This window comes from Acanthaster planci, linkage group LG01 (assembly GCF_054643075.1).
Source record: "Acanthaster planci isolate LZ-2023a linkage group LG01, COTS_SCS, whole genome shotgun sequence".
NCBI lineage: Eukaryota > Metazoa > Echinodermata > Asteroidea > Valvatida > Acanthasteridae > Acanthaster > Acanthaster planci.
Window position 1 is genome coordinate 16,959,552 of NC_141777.1, and position 18,212 is coordinate 16,977,763.

An 18,212-nucleotide genomic window follows, 5' to 3' on the forward strand; every position below is an offset into this window, starting at 1 on the left:
TGCGCACACATGGCATGAACCAGGACCATGAACAAGCTAGCAGAAGCTATGCGCCCACTCGTCCTCATCATGCTTTATCCACTCCATATCACAACATGGTGGCAGTGGTGACAGAAAAACAGGCCCAAATTTAGAAAGCTTTCACTGAATAGGGACCGGGCTGCGAACATGTACCAAATCCGAGCCTGCGAAGGTGTTCTCGGAACACCGCCTGAACAGCCACTCCACCACGCACAGGACCAGCGTACACGGCCCCGGCTATATCTTGTGCGGTGACCTGGTGATGCCGCAGCTGGCCCGACCTGCCTGTCGACAGTCATCGAACATCGTCATTGTGCAAGGTGCACACACAGGGCACAGGCAAACTTTAATTAACAGATGATCCATTCCAGCCAGCTGAGTCAACCCTGGCTACACAGGCTCTCTGATTGAGCCAGCTGTGCCCAACCAGAATATAAACCCAGCCCTGCCCACCCGCAGAGAGGGACTTTCCGCAATCGACCATCGACCTGCAAGCCGTACCCTACCAGCCCAGAAAAGAGACCAGCCCTGTAGGCAGAGACGGGACTTTCGCCGATCAAGCTGTCAGTTCAGCTCAGCGAACCGTGCCTGACCAGGAGGGCCTCCAGAACGACCAGTGCCAAACCCAGGCCCAACCATCCCCTGCCCTGTGCACCAAGCCCGAGCTGCGGAAACACGGTCAGTGAGCTTCTAACGACCAACACTGCAATATTTGCACCTCACTATCTGAACTCTAAGTGACATTGCATCCACTGCAAATTGTTGTTCTCATGCCATAATAATATTGGTCGTATTAGTATTTGTGTAATCTAGGCGTACACGTGCCATATTACGGGCATAAATTTAGTGTAGGCTTAAAGTAGTTCCGTGTTGACGGAGATGTGGTGAAAATATCACTCCGGCGATTGCTGGAACTGTGCAGTATAGACTGGTCACAATGGCCAAATACCCGGAAATGCGTTGGAACGCACCAGATCTGACTGAGGAATTCAGACTGTTTAAATAACACATGGACCTTTGTTTAATGGACAATGAGGTGACTGAGGAGAGAAAAATTGCAGTTAAAATTAAGATAGCTGTAGGCAATGAGGACCTAAGATGCATAAATGGACAATGAGGTGACTGAGGAGAAAAGAATTGCAGTTAAAATTAAGATAGCTGTAGGCAATGAGGGCCTAAGATGCATAAATGGATAATGAGGTGACTGAGGAGAGAAAAATTGCAGTTAAAATTAAGATAGCTGCAGGCAATGAGGGCCTAAGATGCATAAACGCGAGAAGTTGAGGATCATTAAGATCCACACCATCAGTGCATCCCTAGAAACAGTGCACCGCGGCAAACATGTGCTCCATCCTGAGCCCCCCACAAATCAGTTGACGACCTTTCGCACACCGTTTGGTAGTTACTGCTTCCAGAGACTCCCATTTGGCTCATCAGTGAGCCAAGACATCTTCCAGCAAGCCATGGCCAACATCATCAATCAAGTCCCTGGATGTGTCCGAATTGCCGACGATATCACTGAATACGGACGTACAGCCGAGGCAGAAGGACTGGTCTTCAACAGCAAGAAGCGCCTGATCAAAGTTAACCAGATCAACTTCTTTGGATCGGTATATTCACCGACAGGCATTCGCCTTGACCCCGAACGAGTCGAAGACATCCATGCCGTACCAAGCTCCCAGGACAAAGAGGACCTCCAGGAATTCCTCAGGCTCATGACGTATGTGTCAGCCTACATACCAAGTTTTGCTGACAAAGTTGCACCTCTACAGGAGCTGCTACGCAAAAATGTCCCATACAAGTGGCAGGAAGACCAAGAGGCAGCATTCAACGAAGTAAAGAAGTCCATTACTGACAAGTCGTGCCTCAGGTACATGTATTACAACCCCAAGGAACTAACCGTACTGGAGGTCGATGTGTCACAGAAGGGAATTGGGGTGTGCCTTCGGCAGGATGGCAAGCCGGTAGCGTTTGTCTCAAAAAGTTTGTCTCCTGCCCAAGCAAACTACTCGAACATCGAACGAGAGACCCTGTTCGGAAACACCTTCCATGCCCACACTCACCACAAGCCCTTGGTGATGATCTGTAAAAAGCCGCTGACCAGCACCCCACCACATCTTCAGTGACTTCTCATCAAGGTACAGGGATACAACTTCACCTAGAGCAAGGTCTCCTGCCCAAGAGTCAGTGTGGCTTCAGGAAAGAATGTGGAATGATCGACATGGTGTTTGCGGCAAGACAGCTCCAAGAGAAGTGCCAGGAACAGAACACTGACCTGTTCTCCACATGTCGATCTAACCGAAGTGTTTGACACCGTCAGCAGAGAGGGCCACTGGAGAATCATGGGAAAGTACAGATGCCCCAGAAAGTTCACAGCCATCGTGCGTCAGTTTCATGAATCATTGACAGTGGTGAATCATCAGATCCCTTTGCAGTGTCCAATGGAGTGAAGCAGGGCTGTGTCCTTGCCCCGACCCTGTTCAGCCTCATGTTATCGGCAACGCTAACTGAAACCTTCACCGACACGGACACAGGCATCGGCATCAGATGGTGTTTTGATGGCTCTGTCTTCAACCTCAGGAGGCTCCAAGAGAAGACCAAAGTCCAGTCAGGCACCATCAACGACTTCCTGTTTGCTGATGACTGTGCCCTCAACCCTGCCTCTGAAGAGGACATGCAACACAGCGTTGACCTGTTCTCCGAGGCCTGTAACAACTTTGGCCTTACCATCAGCACAAAGAAAACAGAAGTGATGCACCAGCCTGCACCAGGAAATGCCTACACAGAACCTAACATCACCGTGAATGGCCAGCGACTGAACGTGGTGGAGAAATTCATCTATCTTGGAAGTTCGCTGTCTTGGAATGTCATCATCGATGACGAGGTGAATGCCAGACTGGCCAAGGCCAGTGCTGCTATTGGCAGGCTCTACAGCAATGGCTGGAACAGGCGGACATCACTACAGAAACAAAGATCAAAGTCTATGGAGCAGTATTCCTCACCACCTTACTGTATGGGTGCAAGACATGGACTGTATACCAGCGTCAAGCAAAGAAACTGAATCGTTTCCACACTACCAGCCTTAGAAAACGTAGATTGTAGATTCCGTATGTGGGAAGTCGTCGGCCCCGGGCCGCCATGAATGCAGCATCCGCAGAAAAGCCTGACACTCTGAACAATCGTTGGACAAATCCAGTATGTCAAATGAAGATTGCCTGGTGCTGAATGGAGGATTCCTGACCTGGGCAGGCGAAGAATGTCCTCTCTGGGCAGAAGGATCAGTGGTCAACGAACCAGGAGCCTTGTCAGTCTCGGGAACCATGGTTGGCGAGGCCAGAATGGGGCTACGAGGAGAATTCATCATGTCTCTTGTCCTATCTTGGATATGACCCGCGGGATGAGAGAGATTGGAGGAAAGGCGTACGCCAGAAGGCCGGACCAGTCCACCTGTAGAGCGTCCATCACCCAGGCTCATGGGTGGAGAAACCTGGAGCAGAACGTCGGAAGATGAGTATTGTTGGCCAATGCGAAAAGGTCGGCATGGGGACGTTCGATCCCCCCAAAGATCTGACTGACCACGCCCGGATGAAGAGTCCACTCTGTCGGATGGACAGTGCCTCGGGAGAGAGTGTCTGCTATGCTGTTGGTTGTTCCTGCTATGTTAGCGGCCTGGGGAGAGATTCCATAATCGAACGCCCACACGAAGATCTGCCATGTAAGGACGCAAAGTTGAGGGGAGCGCGTGCCGCCTTGGTGGTTGATGTACCACCACTGTGGAGTTGTCTCTCTGGATTAGAACCGAGAGACCCACAAAGTGCTGCTGGAAGTGGCGAAGAGCGTTGAATACTGCCTGCAGTTCCAGCAGGTTGATGTGTTTGTAGCGGAAGGAAGAGTCCAAAACCTTGGATGAGTGAAATGGAGGAAGGGAGGCCCCCATCTGAATAGCAACGCATCCATTGCCATCGTGACATTTGGTGTGGGGGAGCAAAAGGACGACCAGTCGACAGGTGCTCGTTGACAGTCCACCACTGGAGGTGAGTGCAAACCTCCGGCGAAAGAGGGACCGAGGTAGAAACCGGGTTGCTCTTGGGGCAGTACCGAGATAGGAGATGTAATTGAAGTGGCTGCATCTCCGGTTGACACCATGGGATGAGGTCGACCAAACTGGCCAATAGTCTGAGAAGACAGAGCCAGGCTAGGGCCGTGGGTGCCTCGGATTGCAAAAACTGAAGGACACATTGTTGTAGATTGAGGATGCATTCCGGTGTCGGAGCTGGGATGCTTCTGTGAAGGTCGAGGACCGCCTCAAGGTAGGTCAGCCGCTTTGATGGGTCGAGGGCCGACTTGTCATGGTTGATGAGGAACCTTAGGCATGTCGTAACATCAAGGGTGAGAGAGGTGCTGGCTCTGGCCTCGTCGGGGGAGCAATTTACAGTCAGCCAGTCGTCCAGATATTGAAAAATGAGGATGTCGCACCTTCGTAGATAGGCGACGAGAGTCTTGGCAATCTTGGTAAAGACCCTTGGTGAAATTGAGAGACCGAAGGGAAGGGCCCGAAACTGGTAGGTTTGGCCGCAGTACTCGAAGCGGAGGAACTTGCAGAACTGTTCGTGTATTGGGATATGGAGATATGCGTTCCGTAGATCTATGGACGTGGCCCAACACGGGACTGGTAGGAGCGCAGAACCACGCTAAGTGTCTCCATTCGAAACCACCTTGGCTTGATGAACTTGTTGAGCGGTTTCAAATTGATTATCAGTTGCCATTTTCCCGGTTCTTTCTTGGGTGTCAGGAAAAAGGACGAGAGGAAGCCGGTGGATAGCTGGTTTGGATGTACCGGCGTTATGGCTCGTTTGCGCAATAGCGTTGAAATCTCCTCCTCTAGAGCCAGGCGTTTGGACTTGTTGCATGGGGGAGGAGTGGAAGTGGAGGAGTTCCCATGGAGCGGGAGATCCATGAGTTTGTTCTTGACAGATTCATAAGGGTTATTCATGGCATCCACCGTGTTGGCTCTGGGGCTAGAAGTGGCCAGAAGGGAGATACGAGTAAATTGCTCAAAAGTTGAGTAGAGTCCCTTGTCGAGCCCTCGCAGAGCTAGGGCCACAAAGTCTGGGGAGACTGAAGAGTCTTCTTCATGAGCTCTGGCAATATACCCCGAAAGAAGGAGGAGGAAAACTGAACATCGGAGGCCGAAGCGAGACGCTGTGTCTAAGCGATGGAGAACTGTTTCAAGGTTGGCATTGCCAGAATCAGACGAAATCTTGTCTCTGGCAGCGTCAGGGATATCTGGGGATGAAAAAAGCAAGAGACATCCTCTTGAGGAAAATAGTGGTAGGACAAGGCCCTGGGAGGAGCTGTGCGCCAGCGTCTAACCTTTGTGAGGGCATTCATCATCTCCATGCAGGAACGGTCTAGAGGAATCTCTGGGAAGACAGGTTCAGCTGACCCAAGGCCTGAAGGGTGGCGCTTGAACGAAGAGTGTCCCTGTTCAGACGGTGTAGGATCTGGCGATGGGAGCCCAAGGATGTGAATCATGTCACACTGGAGAAGGCGCAGGTGATCTTCTGGCTGGGTCAGACCAGCCACTGAGTCAATATCATCCTCCTAGGAGGAGACGGGCTGAAGACCGAGTGGAGCAAGTCACCGTGAGGCGATTCCGACGCCGTAACTGGTTGAGGGGATGCACAGTGGACAAGAGCGTGGTCAAAGTGTGCCGAAAGTATTTGAGCGAATATGTTCCTAACAAAGTTCACCTAAGCTGGTTTTCGAATGAGTGGAATCCGATAAAGATGGTTTCAAATGTTTTTGAAGTCTTTGGATGCTGTTTTCGTTTTATTGGATGACTTTCACTACTTTATTTTGTTAAGCATCGTACTAAGTACTGCACGTTGCACATGTACCCGGTTCTTTTTTCCATTTATTAACCAAATGGAAATGGCTTTTAGATTAATTTCACGTTATTTTCCTTCATTCTCCAAAAATAATGATCTTGGAGAAGGTGTCAGCTGCATTTTAAATGCAGAACTTCATGTTTTGTTTCCTTATCAGTGTTTTGTGTCGCCAAATTTCGGATGCAATTAAAAAAAGGGGAAATTTTTTCTGTTTCTTCAATAAGATTACTTTTCCATTTGTTCTAGGTTCATATTTTCATATTATCGGTAATTGTTTTTTAATGAATAATGTAGGCACCTTATTTGCTATTTGAGAGAATTTAGTCCACTTACCACTTGATGTTAATCGCTTTCTGAAGATTCACTTTGCTGAGTGTTGTCTCTAGGATCACTGATGATACACGTATCTGAGTCTTTGAGCATAGACTTAACTTCACAAGGAAGAATTCATGAGTGTCGTGACCGTATTGAATACGTACTGATAACAATATCTCCAGTCACCATAAGCCTTTGAAACACGTCACTCATGGTGTCAACCGTGATGTCTTCCTCACATGCCTGAGGCGGAATAACTTGTCTTTGTTCATGGCCTCTGAAACCTCTTCACTCATCGTGCCGATTGGAAGCACTGAAGGTAACAAAATTTCTGCCCCGTTGATCAGCAGAACATGGACACTTACGGGCATCTTGAACCAAGGGTACAGCTTGATTGGAAGTTTTGCGGTATTCCTGCAAAATGTTCCAAATTTTTCAGAGTCGAGGGGAAGTGAGCATGACAGTGCAACAAGGATCATGTGCAGATTATGAACTAGCGATTCATTCAGTCCACAAATTGCCGCAAATTCCTTTTCTGCCCAGAATGCTCTTCTTGCAGTATTTCCGTCAGTGGTGTTGCCTGCTCCCTACTTTAGTTCATCCACTTTCATTTCAAGTTTGGCTTTGAAACAATCGTGGATCTCTTTCTTTCTCGATGTCAGCAGTTCCTTATCTTTGTCTCATGTTGCGTGCCACTTCTGAAAAGAAAGTCTGTATGAAAAGTGAATAAGCATCTCAAAGCAGCGAATCCATTTATGGGCATTGAAGCTCATTTACATGTATATCATTAAACTGTTTGGGTGTTGTCCCACAGATGTAACACCTCATAGATGATTTAGTTGATGTTAAAGCACTGATCACCTTTTGGTCTACAACAGTTTCATGAAGATCATAGTTTACTTGTACATTGCCTGTTCTGTTTTTCTCTGTTTCCATCTCGTATTAAATTTCCACAGTTACATCAATTGGCTTGAGCTGTTCAATCTCCCGATTCACTCAATGATCTTCTTCCTCGCACACTTCAACGGTCTCCTTTTGGGATTGTAGGTGAACAGGATGGCAAAATCTTGTTGAAGATGGCACTGGGTTTTGCCACAGGGTATGATCTCTGAACCGTAATTGAATGGGACAAGTGCAGTGCAGAACATGCTGGCATCTGATTGCCCCGCGAAGAAAACTTTTGCTTGTTTTCGCTGTGGTCAGATGACCATCAATGCCCCACTTACATATTAAGTCACACGATAAAGGTTCATCTTCCTAAAGATTCTCGATAGCTTCAGTGATGACATCTTTTTGTCCTTGAATTATCCTTAATGAAGTGTGATCTAGCAGGTCTTGAAGAGGCATTTAAGCCGAGTCCTCCCGTATATCGATGTTGTCCGGGTAGCATTTTCTTTTTGCTTCTCTTACATCATTGTAAGGCGGATAAATGTCTGAACCTTTTCGTTTCGCTGCTGATCATATCATTTGATAGGAACGTTTTGTCAAGTCAGTTTCAGTCATCAATGACAAGGCTTCTTCCAATGAGAATGCTTCCGGCTTTTTTTTTTTGCTTAGAAATTAGTCTTCTCATTTAAGTGGGTCTGGACGGAGAAATCATTGCAAACTGAAGCACATACTTCAGGTCTTGATTTTGTTTGTATGATCCTCGTGATGCTGCAAACAGCAGCTCAGCTGGTTTCTTTTGTGTTATAAGCTTGAGTGCTTTTCTTTGCCTTGATCTTTTTGAAAGTGCTTGCCAAGCCTTGATTGGACGTTCCATTGTTGGGTGCTGTTTGGATGTACTTGGCTCTGCTGAAAGACAAGGATCATTCCTGCTTGCGTCCTTACTTGCAAAAAATTGTTCCACTTCATCGGGAAATGATATTTTATTGTCCAACCAAACAGCGTTGTTTTGAAAGAATGTTTTCATCATGTGTTTGCTTCGAGTCCATCTATTTCTCACTCGAAAGAAAAAGTCCTTTAATATCATCTTGGTTGTCTGTCAACGAAGATCCGCAGGTATATCAGACCCATCAACATCGTGGAATTGAAATACAAAATCTAAGCAGACAAAATCTAAGGTTCGACAGTTTAATGTCAGTGATGATTTTAGACGAATGAACAAGTTCAAACAGTTGTCTTCTTGACATAGATGTCATCTTTTCCAGCTTGGAATCAAATCATCGACAACATGAAAACCGAAATGAAGAAAGCCTTCATAATGCTTGTTTGATTGAAGAGCAGTATCCACTACTGTGTTTCAAGTTCAAAAACGTTCAACTAAATGGTAAAGGCTGTATGAAACGAAATGCTGCCTTTTTATACAGTACCGCAGCTAGTCAGATGGCCGGAATCGCTATTGTAAACATATCTCAATGCTCTGTATCAAAAGAACTGCAAAAACGCCAATGCTGGCGGTCTCAAAATACACCATAATTCAAACGGCGGCGCAAGGCGGCAGCTAATTTTGATATCACCTGAAAAACAAGATACTAAGGATGACAACAGTATAAAAAGTAAAGCGGGAATCCACAGGAATTATAATTTCCATACTTATTTAAGGAAAAAAAGTAATTTTGTACTTTTTAAACAAGATATTTACGATGATCTGCAATATTTCTAAAATCTAATAAATTTTTAGAATGACTAAGGAGTAATACACAGATGCATTTTCAATTGGATCAGTTTCCCCTATATAGCAGATTAATAGATTGAACGTGTGTAGCCATTTTTAGCATCTGTAGCTCATTTTCCGTAATTTTCCGTATTCAAAAAGTACCCAAAAAAATTATAAACATCATTTTTTGAAAAAATATTCTACAGAAGTATCCATGGGGGTCTAACCTTTCTGAAAAGCACAAAAAATTGAAGAAAGTTTCATTCACCAAATCCCTATTTTGGCGCACTTTGACTACGCCCTGGCCCACTGTGGGATGGTTCTAGTTGCAGAATAGAAGTTGCCTCGGCCTCCGAGAGGGCCCCGTGTGAGAGAGGAGGGACAGCCGGGAGGGGCTCCAGGTCTGGTGCCGTCGCAGCTGGTTGAGGCTTAGAGTCTATCTTGCGGGCAAGAAAGGTGAAGGCTTCTGTAAGAGACTGGAGGGTTGCCATCCATGGGGGTGGATCCGAATCAGAGTGGCGTCTCTTCTTAGCCTTGGATGAAGAAAAGGCCAAGGAAGATGACTTGGCCTTAATCTTCTTAGTTTTTGCCAGTGTGGGGGAACTGGAGGCTGGAATGATTGGAGAAAGGACTGGGCAGGGATCCCCCGAGTGGTCGGTCATCTCCTGGGAGGAACGCCCCAGGTCAGGATCGGTGGCCTCATGACCGGAATCCATCGGCAGGCTAGAGCTGCGGATGAGATGTGGCGGACGGACGGACGGACGAAAGGCAATGGAAGGCTGGGCAGCATGCTGGTTAGCTGACTCGCCCATGACAGAAGCAGTGGAGTGTGGTGAACCCGCTGTGAAACCCATTGCCCACTTGGAGGGAGTTGACTGACCCGACTTCTGAGCGGGTGCTGCTCGGTGAGCAGGAGCTGGTGAGGGGCCCGGGGCAGACGGCAGACCATTGCCCCGCGGGTCCTGCTGAGCCATCAGTCGGTAGAGTCGTCCGCGGATGCGGTTGGTTGCGATGCCCGGGACCCGCTGCACAAAGAAAGGGAACGGCTCATTACTCCCAGACAATCATAATCAAGGGCATTGTTGTGGCATAGCTCGCTCAACCCGATCTATTGGTGCAAGGTGGGCGCCCATGACCACAGGTAGTATAAGAGTCCAGCACACCGGCTCGGTAGGTGGAGTAGCCATCAGTGATCAAGGGCATTGTTACAGTCCGCTCGCTCAGCCTGATCAATCCTGCTAGTGGCTATTAGCGATCTAGGCATGTTCCGGTAACTCGCACTCAGCCTGATCTGTAGATAAAGGTCTGGGGTTTATTGCGGTACAGTTCACTCACCCTCTGCCTTTACATTTCACTGGGTCTCTCCTCGTCCAGGCCGCTAATCAGATAATGCAAAACTGCACCACAAAGGAGCAGAGCAGCCTACCTAGCCCCGCTAAGCGGCCAGACCCGTATAGCGTTGGGCTGTTCTTGTTCGAACGCACGCATCACATAGAGAACAAAGGGCTTCCCGCTCCTGTTTAACAGCCATACCCAACACAACACATCACAGTAGGTCACACCCAAACTTGTATACAATGCACAGAAAAAGGGGGCAGAAAAGAACCACAAAAAAAAAACACAGCATGCAAAGAACGAAATAAATATGAGAATAAGCACTCTTACCAAGAGATAAGAAATCACTCTTTATACTGTAACAGGAATCAAATCAATTCACAAACGCGAAAGGTACGGAACTCGAAACTCCGAAAATGTCATAAAAGACACGTCTGTAAATGATAGGCACTGGGAAAAGAAGGATGAACTTGACGCCGGGCCCGCAGTGCATTGTGGAGGGTCAAGAGGCAGCATGCATGATCAAGTCTTTCAGCGAATTGTACTAGGCACATGGGAACTTTGTGTATGTAGGCTGGGCAGGGGTACGTGAACATAGGAGACTGGTAAAATGTTGCTTAAGCTCCAAAGTTGTAAAGGGACTAAAGAGGTTGATGAAAGAAAATGTGTGCAAAGTGAATAAGCAAGAAGAACAAGAAGGTTTGTCTTACCACTTGCTGCCGAGGAACCCCGTTTCGAGCACCATGGGTTTATATGCAGAGCCTGGGTACCCGAAATGGGACATAACAAAATACAAAAGACCTGCTGCTAGGAACTGCCATCATTTTTAGCTTGCATTTTTCGAAGGTAATCTGTCACTGTTTTTAACCCCTTCGCGACGGATGACTGGAAATGCTGCACCTCGTGAAAAGTCTAATTTCCGGGTGTCTGCAGCAGCCGCATACCACACCTGCAACTTTTATTTAGTATACACCTGTAGTTACTGGGAGCTTTGCATTGAATGGACATCTAGGGCAACTAGGAGAGTTGGTCGACCCTACAATACCCAGTAAATTGCATTTTATTCATCAGAACACCCCCTTTGTCTTTGATTGAATACCCTGGGTAATCTCCGTGGAGTGTCGCTGACTCCGCAGTCAGGGCTTATGCAACGCGCGTTGTGTGGGCCCGGAGCGGGATGAATACAGGCCATTGACATGGTGTGCGCGCCATTGTTTACGGCCCAGCTAGGCCCTGAAAACGTTGTTACAGATTGGACATTTCGTCCTTTATAATTCGCCTGCTTTTTTTTTTTTATTTAACTCTATTTTCAAGTCTAAACTGTGCTGCAGCAGACCCTATGTACATGTATTGTGTTTTGTACCCAGTATTCTTTTGTTAAGATGTTGCCCAGAGGGCTGACTGGTTATGTAATGGCCCTTTTATTATTTTCTGGGTGCACATGTATTTAAGAAGTGGGTTGTACCATGCTCGGATGCACTAATGACACCACAGCCACCCGTCCAGCCAGGGGATCTGTTCTTTTTTCAACTGATGGGTATCACCAACCTTCATCACTCCAGCCAATGTCCAATTGGCCCTCCAGCTACATGTATACACTGCCTGCAGATACAGCGAGTCACCGCTGTACTCTTTTCCTTCAAGTTGACGACTTGCCACATGCATTGCATGTAGAGACAGTGAGTCTCAGCTGTTCTCTCTCTCCTTCAAGTTGATGACCCAAACCAACCAGTTTTGCAGCTCTTCCTAGATGGCCTAGGACCAGACCAGCTCTAAGGCTCACCCACATGACCAGGCAGTGCTTCAGCCAGCTGTGCCCCAGTTGTCCCTCCGCAACAGAACACCAACAGTCAATTTGACAGCACGTACCCAGTCAAGTCAGGAAACCTCGATAACAACCCATAAGTAATTATTTAATTTTTATATTAAGCAAATAGTAACCTAGATTAAAATTGCTTTATTATTATTTTTGGTATGTAAACTGAATATATTTCTGTAAATATAGCTGCTGGTTTCCTTTTCTCTGCGGTCATGTTCATCAACGTCATGCCCTACTTCATTTTGGTTCTTTTGAATCAGTCGCACGTTACAACACCCAGCACAGCACAGCACCCCAGCACCCACACTCGGGATACAGACAGTCCATTGTCCAGCATAATTGGACATTTGTTTTGTCTAAAAAGGAGTGTTTTCTGTAGCACTTGGTATATATTTTCCTGGCCGCTCCTCGGCCCTTCAGTTGCATTACACGATGTCTTCCATTGAAGAGGAAACTCTGATGGCGACTAGTGGTTCAGATTTCACGTCGGAATCTGAACATAGTTCAGAAATTGAAACTTGTGACAGCGATTCTAACGGGCAACCACCGTTAGCGAGGCTGCCAAGAAGAAGGTCAAGACTTCGTCCATTCAATGGATGGCTGATGACAACTTCCCCCGCCGACATGACTTTCAAGGCATAGTGGGTGTTCAGGTGCAAGAAATGGACAAAAACAGCACTCCTGTTGAAATCTTCGAGCAGTTCTTCACACCAGAGTTGACGTTGCACATAGTCAACGAGACCAACTGCTATGCCGCTGAACACCCGAAAAGTCAAGCAGCAAGTCCAAGTCACATGAAAAGCTAGTTCGACACAACACCAGACGAGATGTCAGTGTTCCTGTCCATGATCATCATCATGGAACTGATGCCGAAACCCGACTTGAAGTCCTACTGGATGAGAGACTCAATACTTGAGACTCCGTTTTTCCCTAGTACCATGCCCCACGACAGATTTATGGACTTGCTGTCCCATCTGCATTTCGTCGATGACAGCCGTGCAGATACAACCAATCAACTCTACAAGCTCTGCCCGGAGATAGACGAACTGACCGAGAAGTTCAAGTCCATCTACATTCCGTCTAGCAACATTACTACCGAAGAGTCCCTTTGGAAATTCAAAGGGAGACTTAAGTTCAAGCAAGAAGCATGCAAGGTTTGGCATCAAGATGTATCAAGTCTGCCAGAGCACGGGAGTTGCCGCTGGATACACCTGGAACTTCAAGGTTTACACCGGTCAAGACCAGGCTGTTGGACTGGCAAGTACGAAAATCGTACTTGACTTGAACGCCAATCTTCTTGGCAAAGGGTACACCATTTTCCTGGACAACTGGTTCAGCAGCCCCCAACTGTACCTGAAACTACATGGCGAGAAGACGAACGTCGTCAGGACGGTGAGAAGCAATCGTCAAGACATGCCCAAGGACTTGTGCTCCTTGAAACTCAAGAGAGGTGATGTTGCTTACCGCTCTTGCGACCAAGGCTTGCTTGCCTTGGTCTGGCAAGACAAAAAAGATGTCCGTATGCTGTCCACGATGCATACAGCTGAGATGGCCAACACTGGAAAGCGGAACCACCACGGCATTGCTTTGGAAAAACCCAGGTGTGTACTCGACTACAATGAGGGGATGAAGGGTGTGGACATTGCAGACCAGCTGGCATCGTCGCACCGTTCAGTAAGAAAATCAATCAAATGGTACAAGAAAGCGTTCCTATTTTTGCTTGATATTGCTCTTGTAAACTCTTATCTTGTGTATAAGGAAATTGGTGGCACCGAGAGTTTTCTGACATTTAGACACATGTTGGTGAGTGAAATCTTAGAGTTGCGTGCACCAAATTTGCCAGTGTATTGATCTAGAGGTAGACCAACCCGTCTTCCTGGTCCAGGTAGACTGATAGGAAGACATTTTGTTGTAGAAATTCCCCAGACTGGAACACGAGCTAGATCACACAGACGTTGTGGTGTTTGTTTTTACACAGAAACAATAAGACTAGATTTATGTGTGAAATTTGTGAAGTAGCACTTCGCCCTGCTCCTTGTTTCAAGGTTTATCACACTTGAATCATTTGCTTATTTATGCCATGTTTCCAGTTTTCCCAGAAGTAGTAAATGAAATAGTACATGAAATTTTGGGGCAACTCCTTCAAGGTTTATTATACTTGAATCAATTATTCATGTACAATTACCTGTATTCCAAGACATCGTGTAGCGCAACTACTCTATTTTTTCTTTCCCTTTTCTGCCTAAGTTTTTTTACAAGAAAGTCATTTCAATTCTAAAATTCAGTTTGAATTATTGTAAATATATGTGCATATGAGAAGAGAAGTGAAAAAACAAGAAATGACAAGTCGTCAAGAGAAGAAGAAAGCTGAGAAATTGTCTTGTGTTTTTCTTTTGTCTGTTTTTTTATAATTATGGGAAAGATTATTTGGGGAAGGAAATTTTCATTGGATGGTTCCAAGTTTAGTTAGAAAGGGGCTGTGTTAGATACACTGTATATCATTACATTCAGAAAGGGGGTTTGAATATAACTTGCAAAAAACAAAACTTAGAAATATGCAAGAAAATAATGTACGTACATAGCGCAAGATGAAAAATGGGCAAATTTTACGGGTAATATTGACTGGGTGTTTGATGAAATAAAAACTTGTGAAGCGCACTCTATGTAAAGTGGGGGCTGGGCATTGATGCTGGGCATGCATGGACTACAGGGGAGCGGGAACACCAGCCACGGTGCCCGCCTGTGGCAAGCCTAGACCTTGTGAACTTAGTGGGCGCTGCATGCTTTGCTGTGTCCGCGCGTCATTGGGTAGTTAGTGTTGTCGCGTGGGTAATAACAAAGACCTTGAAAAGTACCTGACATTGATGCTGTCTCTTAGGGAGAACCCTCTGTCAACAATTTAGGGAGAACCCTCTGTCAACAATTTAGGGAGAAAATGTTCAAAATAGAAATTCTGTACCTAAGAAATTGATGTCTGGATGAAATTAGGATTGAATGGCACATTTATAGTGACCGATTGTTTGGGAGACCACACAAACAGAATGTATACTTAAACTCCTGTGACATACAGTACATTGTTACCTGAGTTGGGGTATGGTAGGCATGAGAATTTTTTAAGCCTATTTGTCCATGCTTGTCAAAGTTGAGATATGGAACATTTGATTTTTAATTGCCAGTTTACAATATCTGAATCTTTAAAAGAATAAGGAGTCTTTTGTTCAATTTACTTAAGTTCATTGTTGTCTGTGATGAATACACCAACATTTGTGACGCGCTCTACAGATATGTTTTCACATTGCATTGTGAGGAAGTGTGGTTTATTTATTTTATTCATGTAACTTTTCGAATGTATTTATGAGTCTAAAATAAGATTGATTTATATTTTTATGAAAATGATAAACATGCACTTAATGTTTATTAGTATCCATATGCAAAAAGACTTACGTATAATGGATGTGTGTTTGAATTTGTTTGCATTTAAATTATTGTAATTTTTAATTTTTGAACTTTGCTGGAAATGTTAAGAGTAAAAAGTAACACAATAAAAGTTGTGTTTAACAGGTTTGATTGATAAGTTATATTTAATAATTAATTCCTGAGATTTTTTAACTTGCTTTTTCTCAAAATAAAATTAGAATAGGACTTATTTATTTAGGATTTATTTCACAAAATCCGCAATGTATTTGTTGCGCCATGTTTATTTACGTTCTGTCTCATTCAATTGTCAAAAGTTTTTAGCTCCTCCAAACTCAACATTCAAGAGTCTAGTTTCTGCCTCACTGGCAAATGTTTGGGAACAGTCTCTTTGCATTACCGTGTATACCGTGCAATAAATCAGTGATGAAACGCCTTTGTTAACCAGTGAAACATAGTAAGTACCGCAAGCACAGTCACGGTTGCTAGGGTAAGTGCGCCCTCTCTTGGTCCAGCTCGAGGCCCATAACGCTCAACTCTGTTAGGTCCCTTTGAGAAGGCTATAACGGGAATTTACTGTAATTCAGCAGTTCTGTATTCAGTGTTGGTCTCCAACCTCCACCATAGCCAGCTTTGATTTCGGCTGTCGCATTGTATTTTGCTCAAAACCAAGAAACATAGTGCCTTGAAATTTTAATGCTATCTTCCTCAAGAAATCTTCTGGATATTCCAGAGATTTAAAGTACTTTTGTCTCAGACTGATTTTCCTCCACTCTCCATATTCAGAGATGCGCATTGTTTGAAACCATGGAGAACAAAAACTTCCTGATGTCTATATGTACATGCACAAATACTATTTAATGAAGAACGCTTGCAAAATTATTTCCCCACTACCAGACAAAAACTGTGAAAATCTTTTCCCACTTGTGAGAAAAAGTGTGAAAATCTTTTCTCACTTGAGGGAAAATCTGTGAAAAATCTTTTCCCACTTGTGGGAAAAAGCATGAAAATCTTTCCCACTTGGGGGAAAGTCTGTGAAAGTATTTTCCCACTTGTGTGAAAAGGTGTAAAAATATTTTCCCAGTTTTGGCACACTTTTTCACAATTTGTGAAATGAAAAGGAATTCCCTGGGAAGAGAAGAATGTGAAAAGATTTTCCCATTTTGGTGCTTACTTTCAATCGCAATGTACTGTATGTACCATGTCAGTCCCAGTTGCCATCTTTGGGCATTAGAGGAACCCACAATATCAACTACATGTAGCTTGGCACATAACAAGAACAATAGATAATTTTGATGCTTATGGTTTTTGCCAGTGGGGGGGAAGGCAACTGTTTGCCCAGAGGCCAGCCCCTCGCCCCCCCCCCACTAAAGCAACAGCCTTATACATGTACAATGTGCTCAACTAAAAAAATAGAATATTGGAATTTCTCAGCTTTTTAAAATGTTCAACAGTTGCAACATTTCTTTTAGACAAAAGACCAAAGAAAAAAAAAAGTTTATCTAGTAATTTCCTGCATAGTCCTTGGGATACCTTTCCTGGTTGTTTTGAACGAACGTTGGTGCATGTTATGGGGGTTTCTTAATTTCCTTTTGGTTCTTCGTGTGTATGGGGAGACAAACTTGTCTACAATTTATTTTGTGAAACTTCCAAAAACAACTTTGACCTAACTGCAAGTGATGAGGTATTCCTCTTATAATAAATAACTTAATAATACATACCTCGATATTAGCAATAATGTTTTCAGCCAAATCAAGGACTTCAAGATCTTTGAGATGACCGATGTTGGTGATTCGGCTGATACAATTACTATACAGGTGTAGGATAACCAGCTTCCTGCATGCAGTCAATCCTTCAATCACCTAAAGTTACGAGGAAGAATGTTACACTTTGAACAAAGCAATCCAGAAGAGACAACACTAGCATATCCTCGCAGTTAAAGAACTTATCTCCATCCGCTGTCACTGACTTCATATCTCAGTCTGTAACAACGATGTGTGATTGACAAAGCAACAAGTGACTTTGTTTTTTGGGCAGAAATTTAATGTTACCACACTTATTCAGATGATAACATCATCACTTGAAAAGTCAGGTCTTAGGGGTAAAAGCATTCAGCTCTTCCATTCAAAAGTAGTCGTATACAACACAAAGTGTATATGTACATGTACAAAAATGATGAGTAAAAACAAAAAAGACCACTGGATGTACATATGTATATAAACAGAGGAGCAAAGAGTGAGATACATCATTAAAGAATAATAAAAGATATTACATAAAATATTGATCTGGAAAAGAAACTAAACTTTTGTCTGGACATCATTCAAGTCATGATGGGAAAATATTTTCAGTTGTTTACCCATAATCTTTCAACACTGACAAATGGTCCAAAATGAAGAGCTTTTAAAATGCAAGTTTTACCTTGACTTTACATTCACAAATCCACAACTCTTTCAAGTGGTTGCAGGTTGAAAGTCCTTCAATCTTAGCAATTTCTTGTCCCATTAGAATTAGCATAGTCAAGTTCGGGAAGAATTTCATTCCTGTGATACTTTGGTAACCAGAGAAAAACATCTCCAATGATGTTACTGTATCATCACCTCCTTGGGAAAGCTTGCTTAGTTTGACTCCATTGGCATAACACTGTGAAGTAAAACAGAGACGAGGAAGGAAATAAAGGTACAAGTACATGTACATTACTGCAATTATAACAGCATACATGTATTTGCCAGATATCATACTTCATACCTTTCAGCCACTGAAAACAATTTAAGACCTGCTACCACAAAATGAACATACATGTAAAGTCAGATTTTTCAAA

At 44.6% G+C, this 18,212-nt stretch overlaps 2 protein-coding genes across 11 annotated transcripts in view; both read right to left on the minus strand.

Moving 5' to 3' along the window:
• Positions 1 to 18,212, minus strand: part of lrrc9 (leucine rich repeat containing 9) — a 286,106-nt gene that overhangs the window by 211,021 nt on the left and 56,873 nt on the right. For 6 of the 10 annotated variants that reach the window (XM_087133796.1, XM_087133790.1, XM_087133782.1 and 3 more), the window contains 2 exons: positions 17,813 to 18,034; positions 17,116 to 17,256 (listed from right to left, as the gene is read on the minus strand). In XM_087133796.1, the coding sequence (XP_086989922.1) occupies positions 17,116 to 17,256; positions 17,813 to 17,965 (294 nt within the window). In that variant the 5' untranslated portion in view covers positions 17,966 to 18,034. Of the gene's footprint in view, positions 1 to 10,871; positions 10,892 to 17,115; positions 17,257 to 17,812; positions 18,035 to 18,212 lie in introns of those variants that run through there. The other 4 variants (XM_087133801.1, XM_087133798.1, XM_087133807.1 and 1 more) reach the window with 3 other exon arrangements.
• LOC147800483 (uncharacterized) lies at positions 8,345 to 10,857 on the minus strand. Its single transcript, XM_087133816.1, has 2 exons — positions 10,162 to 10,857; positions 8,345 to 9,851 (listed from the first exon to the last, which is right to left on the minus strand). The coding sequence occupies exon 2, from the start codon at positions 9,798 to 9,800 to the stop codon at positions 9,102 to 9,104; it is 699 nt and encodes a 232-aa protein (XP_086989942.1). The 5' UTR covers positions 9,801 to 9,851; positions 10,162 to 10,857; the 3' UTR covers positions 8,345 to 9,101.